Source organism: Cervus elaphus, chromosome 17, assembly GCF_910594005.1.
Source record: "Cervus elaphus chromosome 17, mCerEla1.1, whole genome shotgun sequence".
NCBI classification, from domain to species: Eukaryota; Metazoa; Chordata; class Mammalia; order Artiodactyla; family Cervidae; genus Cervus; species Cervus elaphus.
In genome coordinates, this window is record NC_057831.1 from 7625304 (window position 1) to 7638730 (window position 13427).

Sequence of the window (13427 nt, forward strand, 5' to 3'; positions counted from 1 at the left end):
TGATTATCATCACCCCCACTTCATAAATGAAAAACAAAAGAGCCTCACCCAAGTATGTGCTATGCCTAAAGTCTCACAGTGGATAAGTAGCAGAACAGATTCCACATTCCTTGAAAAACCTGGCTCCAATATCTGTTATCTCTCTACTCTGCAGACAGCAGAGGATATTAAAATACAGAAAAAGGAACTAGAAAGGCTGATGAGAAAGAAATGTGGTCGGAGAAGGAGGAGAGGCATATTGAGCCTGATTTTGAGGGGAGGGAATACAGGAAATAGGAATGAATGGGGTGGACAGTCCCTGAAAGGGGAATACACAAATGGAGCATGAATATGGTAAAAAGATTTCCACACTTAGGGAAGAGCATCTATAACAGGGAATAATGAGAAAGGAGCGGTGAAGGAGGAGAGGGTGAATCTACAAAGGCCTCAAAGCAGAGACGTTTAACACGGTGAATTCATTAAACGGAAAATCTGATTACACAAGTGTTTAAAATGTTTCAGGGTATGAATGCCAAATCGATTGTTGGGTAGAAAATATATTTAGAGACACTGAAGAAAAAATTTCAAATTGACTTCGGTCCAGTTCTAGCACTGTACCCTCATACACCACAGCTCTGTCGAAAGAGGAGCAAGCTTGTGCTCTGGGCTTGTAGGTATGAAACGTCCCATACTTTTCTTTTCTTTCCTTCCCTATAGGATATGCTTTCCTTCATCAATCAAAACGGGCCGTTTACAGAAGGCATCTTCGGAAAATCAGGCAAAATACAATCATGCAAAGCCCTAAAGAAGAAACTAAACTCTCGGGACAAAGTGAACTTGGATGATGAATCCATTTTTGTGGTAGCATCCACCTTAAAGGTAAGGAAAGTTTGAGCCTTATCCACACACAGAGGAAACCTGAAGCTGTATGACTGGTCCTTCATTATGACCGCCCAAGAAACATAAGAGGCGTAAGAGATTAAGGATTTGAAAAAGTGAAAAACACTTCACAAAGCCAAAATTGAAGGAAGGTACCCCAAATACAATAAGCCCCATATATTAGATATTTTCCTGTTTCATTGCACATCTTGACTCCTGAACACTCCATGCAAAAGAATAATAATAAATTTCGAAATACACACTTACACATAGAGTGTTTACCAAAACAAGCTTCCTGCTTTTCATGACTTCCTCATCATCTTTTAACGAAGGCAGCATTTCCAAAATAAAATTTACATTAAGCTTTTGGAAATAGTTAACAGAAGTAACTTCCCAAGGGGCTCAGACAGTAAAGAATCCACCTGCAATGTGGGAGACCTGGGTTCGATTCCTGGGTTGGAAGGATCCCTGGAAAAGGGACTGGCATACCGACTCCAGTAGTCTTGCTTGGAGAATCCCATGTAGAGAGGAGTCCGGCAGGCTATATAGTCCATGGGGTGGCACAGAGTCAGACACGGCTGAAGCAACTCAGCATGGATGCAAGACAGATGGTTACTTACTGTGGTAAACTCGTGTGTGTGTGTGTGTGTGTGTGTGTTTGTTAGTCGCCTAGTCGCGTCCGACTCTCTGTGATCCCATGGACTGTAGCCCACCAGGCCCCTTGGTCCATGGGATTCTCCAGGCAAGAATACTAGAGTGGGCTGCCATGCCCTTCTCCAGGAGATCTTCCTGATTCAGGGATCGAACCTGCATCCCTTGCATCTCCTGCATTGGCAGGCAGGTTCTTTATCACTAGCACCACCTGGGAAGCCCATTTGTCTTCCAGTGAATCGAAAAACGCTTAGTGAGGCCACCAAATTCTCTGATCATTTCACCATCCTTCCTTCCCCTGTCTCTCAATGCCTTTTACTTTAAAATTAGAGTAGGGATGACTCCACCATTTGTTCCTCCTTTGATCTCTCTTACCATCTTCAACACCCTTTGTTAATATTTGTATGTTTAACCCACCACCCAAGGTTACAGTTACATGGTAACCAGTTTTTATTACATGCCTCATCTTATAAATCTCATTTTTAAAGTGAGTGCAACAGTCAAAATCAGTTTGGAATTTTGAAAATTCAATAGATTCATACAAAAAATAGACTGAGTTTGAAATGATACAGCTAAATCACAAGTGTATAGTTAAATTTATACCAGGGTAATAATAGAACAGTAAAAAAATTTAATCAATTCATCTTGATACTTGTTAGCAGCTATGAACAAAGATATATTGATGTAGTAATAACTACAGACAGGTTATTAAAATTACCTTAGAAACTAAACATATGGTCTTTCCTTGTCCCCTATTAATGTTCGATTGTATGATAACAGCAACACTGCAGATACCACTTAGAGCCGACCCCTACTGCACGTGCACCATAATAACACACACTAGGTGTGCAAACAGCAAGTAGAGAGCTACCCTCTGTAAGGTGCACCCTGGGGACTGATTTGAGTTCTGAGCAAGATTTACTAGGCTCTTGCCTATTTCCATGCTCTAAGCACAGACTAGTAAGAGGGTGGCTACTTATGGGTACAGGTCTTACACAATCCCAAAGTGTTCTTTTCCTAAAGTTGATTGATCTTGGTGGGGAATCAGACTTTGCAACCTCAGCCTTGATAATACCATATGTCAGAGCCACCACAGAGTTGGTCTAAATCAGAAATGAATATATAGACAGAACCACATTGAGTTTTCCACTAAACTGTCTATAAACAGAGATCCAATAGCAAATACCCACAGCATATTCTGCATGAGTCATGTCCTGGCTTAACCATACTCAGTCTCACCAATCGATTCTACAGCACAGGGTCCAGGAGAGAGAAGAGACACACTCTCCAAGTGCATGTAGTTTGGTACACAAGGCAAAGGCCTGCTGCACACTCCCAGACTCCCAGAAGCCAAAGCCAGCTGAGGTGGTCGAATGGCGTCACCAACTCGACGGACATGAATTTGAGCAAGACCCAGGTGTTGGTGATGGACAGGAAAGCCTGGTGTGCTGCAGTCCATGGGGTCCCAAAGAGTAGGACACGACTGAACGACTGAACGGAAGTGGAGTGCTTCCTCCTTCCAAATGTACTGTGGGCACTCCATAAAAAGCATAGTGAAAACCTAATGACCATGATTGGGTACTGTATACCAATTACAAGAAAAAGTATGAGAGGACTGCGACTTTGTACATTATCTTTGTACTCTGTCCTCAGTACTCAAAAGAGTGCCTGGCACAAACAGCAGCTCAATAAGTACTGAAACAAGTGAACACTGACTGCATTATAATCACGACAGTTGCCCAGAAACATTGCCTGAACAAGATACTATTAAGAGAAGTCAGGCTCTATATTAAGACCAGTGGAAGCAAGTTGTGCCTTTGAAACTGGCAAGGCAATACAATCATTTCCCCTCAGTCTTGCACAACAGTTTACAACTTCATCTATTTTAATAGGCCCCATTCTATGATACTAAGACTTGTTCATCAGTGATGAACTTTCCAGGCCTCCACTTAGGAAGCTTACATTTGCATTTTCTATCCCACAGGTGTGAACTTGCAATGTATCTAAATTCTCAGTTTCCTCTTTGGGGAGGATATATTCCATTCAGAGAGTTGTAAGGGTAACATGTTGTTTACCCTTTGGGGCTTTTGATTTATTTCTAACACCTGCTGCTTAAAAGTCTGTAGGACTGAACTTTTATATGGTTTAAAAAAAAAAAAAGAAGGAAAAAGACTGAAGCTATTATCAGACTAGCTTTTTCCCAAAGAGCACATATACCTCAAGTCTTCTCTTAATATGTGTATAAGAGCATGTAGGGGTGTACTTTTGTTTGTTTTATTTCAGAACTTCTCTTTCTTGAATTCAGAGCAAGCACTGTGTCTTAAGTAAACAAACAAAATGGGTATGTGCATTTCTTTTCAAGAAACTAACAGGATTTAGGATGAGTTATCACCAGACATTGCCAGTTTGTACGAATGTGCTAACATGAACACAAAGAGTAAGTTCCAGGTGATAGAAGGAGCTTTAGCTTCATTCTCACTACAGCCCCAACTCTACTTTTATGCGTCTAATTTTAGTTGGGGAAAATTCAACCAGTACTTCTGGATGTGCAAGGCTGTGGAGAATCACAGCCAAGCTCTGTGTGAATCAGTCTGCGTGGCTATGAAGGAACCACGGACTGAACTGAATTTGTCAACTAAATATTTTCTTTGCAACTTCTCCATTGAATTTACCATAAGACTAATATACATTTTTTGATCTATCTAAGGATTTTCTTCGAAATATTCCAGGAGGCATATTTTCAGCCACTCTCTATGATAAATGGCTTGATGTTATTGATCAAGGGAATGAGGAGGAGAAAATAACTGCGACCCAGAGGTAATGATGCAATTTTCTCAACTCTGAGAAAATACAACCAACATACTCTTAGGAAAATATCAGCTTATAGTTTACAGCTGTGTCCACTAAAATAATGACCAGTATCAAACGGTTTAACTTGATCATACCCCTGGAAGCCAGTTTGAAAAGAGATGCACGCCTTATTGGTGACATTGTAATTGGTGTTTTTCTGCTAATCTTATTAATACGGAATGCTTGACCATTTTACACCTTCTGAATACACGAAATCGTTGGAGATGAAATCCATTGGTCTAAAAAGAGATGATAAAGAACCAATCTGCCAGCGGTATGATCTTAAATACAAACACATAACTAACCAGAGCAGTTCTTAGTGGCTCAGGAATTAAACTCGGTGAAACCTTTTTGTGTGCATTCATGCCTGGAACTGTGAGAATGGACTGTGGACATGGTATAAAAAGAAGTACTGTGTTCTCTGTATTTCCACTTACTGAGCAAAATGACTCGCCTTATTGATAAGTGCCTTTTTCCATCATTAGGCTTCTAGACCAGCTGCCAAGAGCCAATGTAGTTTTTCTGCGATACCTTTTTGGAGTGTTACACAACATTGAGCAACATTCCTCATCCAATCAGATGACAGCTTATAATTTATCAGTGTGTATGACCCCAAGCATTCTTGGTCTGCTTAATTCTGGCAGCACAGCATTAGAAAACTTCACCAAGAAGGTAATGAGAGCTCTCATTTTTATGCCTTGCAGGGCAGAGTCCCCATTTTGAACCTGAAGTCTGTGGTATTAACTCTGGTGAACCAGTTTAAAGTGCACATTTTAATTACACTGCCTTGGACTGGCAGAGGCCTGCTCTGGTTGGGCATGGGAAGGTGTGTTGCAACTGAGAACAGTCGAGTCACTTCTCCTTTGCCATCCAGGAGATTAAACAATAGAGAGATAAGACTAGGATGGTGTGATAGAGAAGAACCTGGCTTTGGAGTCTGAGAACCAAGATTCAACTCTCAGCCTAATCACTGAGGGGTGTACAAACCTCCAAACTATGATTTCACCATTACACAATGATGACAACACCCAATACATCTGGTCAGTCTCGGCACATCTTAGGCGGCCTGGGCAATATGAGCACCCAAGGTTCCACACATACTGGCCTCACTCTGCCAGTTCTGGCTCATTCAGGAAAATACTTGGCTTCTATTGTGTCTCTGCTAGAGGATGAGGAGGCTAGTAAAATATTTCAGAACATCCTGACAGAGCCACAACATGCCTAAGAAGATCACAGCTCTTTTCCAAGCTCCCCTGGACAGCAAGTGTGAGGCAAGGCAATGCAGTTAGACAGACAGACATGTTTTCTCTCCAGATGCTTTCTTCCGTCACAAACCCTGCCACCCCACACAGAAACCTCTGCTACCCACGTTTCAGATAGTTCTTCACTGAAGTGAATTTCAAAATTTGTGTTGCATTTGATGCTTTATCAAGTTTAATGAGATGCTATATATAAATTCTATCTCAAGAAAACTAGAAAAAAGTTCAATAAAAATAAACAAAACTTAATAAGAAAATATACATTTTTGTCCCAAACATCCTATGTAGGCTACTTAAAAATCATCCTAGTGTTAAGCATGTAGCAATCATTACAAAATTTTAGCTATCAGACTAGGCCACATATTATAACTTTAGTCCACCGACGAAAAGAATTTTAAAATTTGTGCCCAAAGTACTCTTGAAAGGATTAGTTATTTCTTAGAAAAAGCTGATGCATATATAATATATATATATTTTTTAAATCAAGTGAATTTTTCTGACTTCTTTTGCATTTTTTGTGAGAGCCAAGATTCATGTCTGAAATGTGATTTACTATTAGGCCATATGTACAGTAATACCCCATTTTTTGCCCCTCTGTGTTACAGATTTCTTTCATACAATTTCTCATTGAAAACTGTCTCAAGATATTTGGAGAAGATATCACGTCTCTCTTTGGACCGAAGTCAGTGAGTTGTGATAACAGTGATATCACTGACGTCACTGATAACAGTGAGAAGGTTGCAGGTACGTGAATAATGTAACTGGCTTTGATGCAAAAGACAGCAAGGCTGCCAGGGTCAATGGGAGATCTTGGAGTCCAAAGCACATTCTAAGGGCAGTAATTTCCATCCGCTCCAAGACATGGGAAATTTCCCGCTTGTGAGATCAAAGGAAGGATAAGACTGTTCTGATTTCAAGAAGCTACTAATACAGCTTTAGAAGACATCATGGTTCGGTTCAGTTCAGTTGCTCAGTCGTGTCCGACTCTTTATGATCCCAAGGACTGCAGTGACCCCAACTCCTTGGGGTCAAGGGCTGCAGCGTGCCAGGCCTCCCTGTCCATCACCAACTCCCGGAGCTTACTTAAACTCATGTCCATCGAATCAGTGATGCCATCCAACCATCTCACCCTGTCTGGTCCCCTTCTGCTCCTGCCTTCAATCTTTCCCAGCATCAGGGATTTTTCCAATGAGCTAGTTCTTTGCATCAGGTGGCCAAAGTATTGGAGTTTCGGCTTCAGCATCAGTCCTTCCAATGAACACCCAGGACTGATCTCCTTTAAGATGGACTGATTTCTTTAGAATGGACTGATTCCTTTAGGATGGACTGAGTTCTTTAGGATGTACTGATTTCTTTAGAATGGACTGATTTCTTTAGGATGTACTGATTTCTTTAGAATGAGCTGATTCCTTTAGGATGGACTGATTTCTTTAGGATGGACTGATGGACTGATTAGAAAGAACTGATTTCCTTTAGGATGAACTGGTTGAATCTCCTTGCAGTCCAAGGGACTCTCAAGAGTCTTCTCCAACACCACAGTTCAAAATGGACATCCCGTTAATATATCACATTTTGAAATTTTTAAAATAAAACTTTAAATAAAACTCATATATAAAAGACGTGCTCTACCTGAACCTGGAGTGAGCGGCCCAGGGCACTGCCTGGTTTATTCCCCTCTCCTTCCTTTTTCTGGTCAGTGGTCCCTGAGGCACTGCAGGTTTCTAGTGCCTTTGCAATAGGTTGAAAAAAACCAGCATCACTGACAAAAAAAGGACTAATGTTAAAAATATTTTCCAGACTAGAAACTCTTGTACCAGTATTTACCAGTTGCATTAACTTTGGCCAATTATTCTAGATCAGTTTCAGTTCCCTCATCTCTAAGTTGTTAATGAAAAATACCTAAATCTTAGGATTTCTCTAAAGATTAAGATAATTGATGTAAAATAAATCTGTAAAGAAGCAATTAATAGGTCTAGTAGAAGTTCTCATGAGATTAGAGTTAGTACTACTTGAGCCTAGATAATCGCAGCTTCCTGGTAGCAGTTCATTCTTATAAGGCAGCATTTAGCTTCAGAACCTGAGGGCATGAATCATGAGTCCCTTTATATTTTTAATACCTCTTGGTTTTATGATACTTATCTCATTGCTTTGAGGAAATCTTTACGACAATCCATTTAGATGAGTCTATGCTCAACATTCAGAAAACTGAGATCATGGCATCTGGTCCCATCACTTCATGGGAAATAGATGGGGAGACAGTGGAAACAGTGTCAGACTTTTATTTTGGGGGGCTCCAAAATCACTGCAGATGGTGATTGCAGCGATGAAATTAAAAGATGCTTACTCCTTGGAAGGAAAGTTATAACCAACCTAGATAGCATATTAAAAAGCAGAGACATTACTTTGCCAACAAAGGTCCATCTAGTCAAGGCCATGGTTTTTCCAGTGGTCATGTATGGATGTGAGAGTTGGACTGTGAGGAAAGCTGAGCACCGAAAAATTGATGCTTTTGAACTATGGTGTTGGAGAAGCCTCTTGAGAGTCCCTTGGACTGCAAGGAGATCCAACCAGTCCATCCTAAAGAAGATCAGTCCTGGGTGTTCACTGAAAGGACTGATGCTGAAGCTGAAACTCCAATACTTTGGCCACCTCATGCGAAGAGTTGACTCATTGGAAAAGACCCTGATGCTGGGAGGGATTGGGGGCAGGAGGAAAAGGGGATGACAGAGGATGAAATGGCTGGATGGCATCACCGACTAGATGGACATGAGTTTGAGTAAACTCTGGGAGTTGGTGATGGACAGGGAGGCCTGGCATGCTCCGATTCAGGGGGTTGCAAAGAGTCAGACATGACTGAGCAACTGAATACCTGAGAAACTGGGACTGAACTGAACTGATTACCTAAGAATACGTTCAAACTAAGACAACTGTTTGCTTTCATTTCATCAGTGACAACAGAACAACCTCTTGAATCCAAGCCAGTGAGAGTGACAGTGATTTACAGAAAGGCACAACTGCAGTATAATGCCATGACCTCATCAAGGATGGGTCCATCCACTGACCTGTCTACAGTTTTCTAAGTTCCTGAAGATTACAGTGCCCATAAGCACAGTTTACCCTTCCTTTTTCTTTATCTTATAATATCTCACTTGAGAACACTTTTTTACAAAACATTTGCATGATTTTGTTGAGATTGAATTAAACAATCACATCTCATCCAGAAATAAATGAATTTCCTGGCACAAGAATGAACATGAGGCACTTAAACCAAGAGAACCACTTTGGATCATTCAGTGAAAAATAAGACCTTTCAAGGTCCCAGCTTATACCATTTCAGTTTTTCTTGATCCCATATATCCATATTTGAGAAAATATTCCCCCCAAAATATCTCTTCTTTCATTCCTACCATATTATATTGCATTTTTGTACTGTACTGTACATTTTTATATCGATGCAATAAAAATAGGTTAAACCACCATTTCATTTGCTTATGATTCATTTTAACACTTCGGGAGACGCTCAACTGGCAGTTTGGGTCTCAACTAAGATCACTTACGAACCTGTAATCAGTTGGCAGCTCAGCTAGAGTAATCTATGTGTCTGCTGTTTGAAGCTGGCTCTGGGCTGATCCCCACGTCTTCAACAAGCAAACCGGCCTACTTCATATGGTAGAAGAAGAGTTGCCAACAGCAACAGGGGATTTTCAAGAGTCAATGTAGAAGAGGGCTCCACAGAAGACTACAAAGACAATGAGTTATTCACTATTTACTGAGGAACGTAAGGGAGTTCCAGAAAAACGTCTGTGTCTGCTTCACTGACTATGCTAAAGCCTTTGACTGTATCTATCTATGGTGCTCAGCTGTTTCAGTTGTGTCCAACTTTTTGCAACCCTATGGACTGTAGCTCACCAGGCTCCTCTGTTCATGGGATTTTCCAGGCAAGAATACTGGAGTGGGTTGCCATTTCCTCCTCCAGGGGAATCTTCCTGATCCAGGGATCAAATCCATGTCTCCTGAGACTCCTGTGTTGGAGGTGGTATCTTTACCTGCTGAGCTATCGGAAGCCCTTTGACCATGTGGATCACAACAAACTATGAAAAATGCTTAAAGAGATGTGAGTACCAGACCACCTTACTTGCCTCCTGAGAAATCTGTATGCCAGTCAAGAAGCAACAGTTAGAATTGGACGTGGAACAAAAGACTGGTTCATAATTTAGAAAGGCTGTATATCATCACCCTGCTCAATTAATTGACACGCAGAGTATATCATGTGAAGTGCTGTGCCAGACAAATCACAAGTTGGAATCAAGATTTCTGGGAGAATTATCAACAACCTCAGATATGCAGATGATACCACTCTAATGGCAGCAAGTGAAGATGAACTAAAGAGGCTTTTGAAAAGGGTGAAAGAGGAGAGTGAAAAAGCTGGTTTGAAACTAACCATTAGAAAAACTAAGATCATGACATCCAGTCTCATCACTTCATGGCAAGCAGAGGGGAAAAAGTGAAAACAGTGACAGATTTTATTTTCTTGGGCTCCAAAATCACTGCAGACGGTGACTGCAGCCATGAAATTAAAAGATGCTTGCTCCTTGGAAGGAAAGCAATGACAAATCTAGATAACATATTTAAAAGCAGAGACATCACTTTACCGACAAAATTCCATATATTCAAAGCCCTGGTTTTTCCAGTAGTCATGTATGGATGTGAAAGTTGGATCATAAAGAAGGCTGAGTGCTGAAGAATTGATGTTTTAAATTGTGGTGCTGGAGAAGACTCTTAAGAGTCTCTTGGACTGCAAGGAGATCAAGCCAATCAATCCTAAAGGAAATCAACCCTAAATATTCATTGGAAGGACTGAAGCTCCTTGGTTGCTGAAGCTCAATACACAAAGAGCCAATTCACTGGAAAAGACTCTGATGCTGGGAAAGACTGAAGGCAACAAAGGATGGCAGAGGATGAAATGGTTAGACAGCATCACCAATTCTCAGTAGTGAGATAGTGGAGGACAGAGGAACCTGGGTGCTGTAATCCATGGGGTTTCAAAGAGTTGGACACAATGAGTGAACAACAATAATACTGTAACTTACCACACATGAAAACAAAACTCAAGACAGCACAACAGTCACAAACATCCTTTTATTCATCAGCTTTTAACCCTCCATTCTTCAGACTAGCATTTCCCAAAGGGTATTAGGAAGCATGGCAGGGAATATCTTTGAAATAATAATTGATTTTTTTCCCTCAGATATTCCTTAGCTCTTCCTTTCTCCTTGTCTTAAGCTGTCTTAAGGGATAGCTAGATCATTTCCTCAGAAGAGAAGAAATTACAGAAGTATAAGAGAAAAAGAGAGCATTTCGTTGCTTACAAGTTTTGAGAACTTAGTTTCCTAGGAAACAAAAACCACGCCTGGCAGAGGGTGAAGATCTCAGTAGAGACCTCATGGGAAAAGCCTGGATTCACTAGGGGCATGGGATACACGCCACATTCCATAAGTGGAGACCAAGAGGGATTAGGGCGCCCCCACAGAGCAGTTACATAACAGGTCTAAGAAAGACGGTGCACTGTTCATTCATACAGAATTTCTCATACCTCAACATGGAGCAGATCAGTGAAGTTATTCCCATCAACATGAGAATTACAGTATGGAAGGAACGAAGAGAACCAGTGGATCTGAGTAACACATGTCTCAGGCCCATCACCTGGGACAAGAAAGCAAGTAGGACATTTCAGCAGACATCCAGCATACACAGATGATACAGTGGATACATGTCACACCTCATTCCACAATGACCTAGCTCCTTAGCATTAGTAAACTCCATAACATGGATACATTCATGGAGAAAATGGAAAGATCTTGAATTTCTGCCAATCTGGGAACAAAGGATTAAACTAGAAATAAAATGTACTATTTAAAACTATAGAACAGTACATATCTTAATATATTACAGTTTGCAGACTGAGATTGATACCAATATATATAGAATACTTGATCCATGCACTGTTTCCCTAGCAAGGGTTCCATGGTCAAATAGGTTTGGGAAATGCTGTATTTTCCTACTGGAAATCAAAATGCCCATTAACATATTAATGTCTTAGAGAAGACTCACAGTAAAGAAACTCAGTATTTTCCACATCTGACCTGAGAGATCCTTTTAGAGGAAACTTATTAATGAATGATCCTAGAAACATACATAAATAAACACTGCTCTTAACTTATCTTCTTAGGTCACAGAAGATCCTCTACAATGCAACCTGCTCCAGTAATCCATTTTTTCTTCACTATTTCTCAGTGTAGATCCTTTTCTTTAGCTAGGTCAGACACTTCACTATTTCCTGAACAAGATACACACATGTCTCTAAGTATAATTATCAACTCCTGTTTGTCTCTAAATATACACAAACTAGATAGCTACTTTGGTTCTACTCTCAGAAATTTCACAAAAGACATCTGTGACCATTACAGCTCAAATTGATTGCTCTTTTATAATGCATGAACATTTGACCCCATGAGATATTGGCTCATATGTTGCTTTGCACCATCAGGAATTACACTGGTATTTTTATACATAGCTCAACAATCCAAATTCCTGAGGTAAATGATTATTCCTTGTGTTAAGTTTATATTACTTTTAATGCCTGAGTAAAAATCAACTAAAAAAGGTATAAATGAATCTGTGAAGTTTTCTTAAGAGTACAGAAATTGTACATTAATTGGTAATGACTGCAAATTTTAAAACTGAAGAGGCAGAAAACAGCACAAGTGGAATTTCAGTGAGTAGCAGTAAGACATAAGTTTTAGATATGACTTTACAGTCTTTACTGTTCACAAGTTCTGGTAGTCACTGTTTTTACTCATCTTGCAAAAATGGGATATTGGTGTGATACATTTGGGAATAATTGCATGCTTGTGTAAATTTTCTTTTAAATAGAAACAATTCCATAGCAAAAAGGGGTAAAAACATGGCTGGGCAGTTTATCTGTGAGTTTTTGAGCCAAGAAAGATACAAAAGTCCCTCAAATCTGAAAAAGAGAAATAATAGGAGGTAAAGAAAAGCTGAAAATAGTCTGTCAACTGTAACTCACAGAGGAGATTCTTGCCATGTGGAAATGGCCAATAAATGTTAGCTTTCCCCTAGGATACTCACTGAGAAAGTCAAGTTATTAATTTTAGAAAAGATCCTAGGAACTGACAAAACTATAAAAGGACCCATTTGTCTAATTTAGAATGAATAAAAGGCAATTAGATTTTCTGATATTAGTTTTTACCATAGTTAGTAAGATCTGTGTAATCATCAGACAACCTTCACTTAGTGATGTAATTAAGGTTAAATATTTTCAAAGGAAAGCAAAGATACTAAGGATGAAAATCTTGATTTATTCCAGAAAGAAAGCTATTCAAAGGCTTTAAGAGGAAATGAATTATCTTTACGGTGATTAATAATTGCAATATATTGACTAGTATGTTCAATTTTTTATTTCACTGCATTAGCTATATCTCATAAATTATTTTTATTTTTTAATATTTTAGTTTTTTAATTATTCAGTTAATACATGTTATAATTTTCTTTGTGAATTACTCTTTAATCCATACATTGTTTAGGCTTTTTGTTTTTTCAGGTTCCCAACCCTGAAGGATTTTCATTACCATTTGTAATAGTTAATTTCTAATTTTAATAGAGTAGTGACTAGATAATACGTGAATGATTGTGATTCTTTATGACTGCAAGTATATAGTAAATTTTAAATTTTCAAATGTTGCATGCATGCTTTAGAAGTGTGTGTATTCTCTGTTGGGTTCTCTTTTG

The 13427-nt window shown here is 39.5% G+C and overlaps 1 protein-coding gene across 1 annotated transcript; it reads left to right on the forward strand.

Annotated features, from left to right (window-relative positions):
• The first annotated feature begins 494 nt into the window (after nt 1–494).
• On the forward strand, nt 495–8774 carry LOC122673605 (rho GTPase-activating protein 20-like). Its single transcript, XM_043871533.1, has 5 exons — nt 495–858; nt 4217–4326; nt 4845–5031; nt 6224–6362; nt 8568–8774. The coding sequence occupies exons 1-5, from the start codon at nt 700–702 to the stop codon at nt 8696–8698; spliced, it is 726 nt and encodes a 241-aa protein (XP_043727468.1). The 5' UTR covers nt 495–699; the 3' UTR covers nt 8699–8774.
• The last annotated feature ends 4653 nt before the right edge of the window (nt 8775–13427 follow it).

Bases quoted from the DNA above. Each gene is read 5' to 3' on its own strand.
- LOC122673605 (XM_043871533.1), top strand. From the start codon at position 700: ATGCTTTCCTTCATCAATCAAAACGGGCCGTTTACAGAAGGCATCTTC. The intron at 859-4,216 runs GTAAGGAAAGTT...GATCTATCTAAG, and splicing joins TGGTAGCATCCACCTTAAAG to GATTTTCTTCGAAATATTCC. The intron at 6,363-8,567 runs GTACGTGAATAA...TCATTTCATCAG, and splicing joins TAACAGTGAGAAGGTTGCAG to TGACAACAGAACAACCTCTT.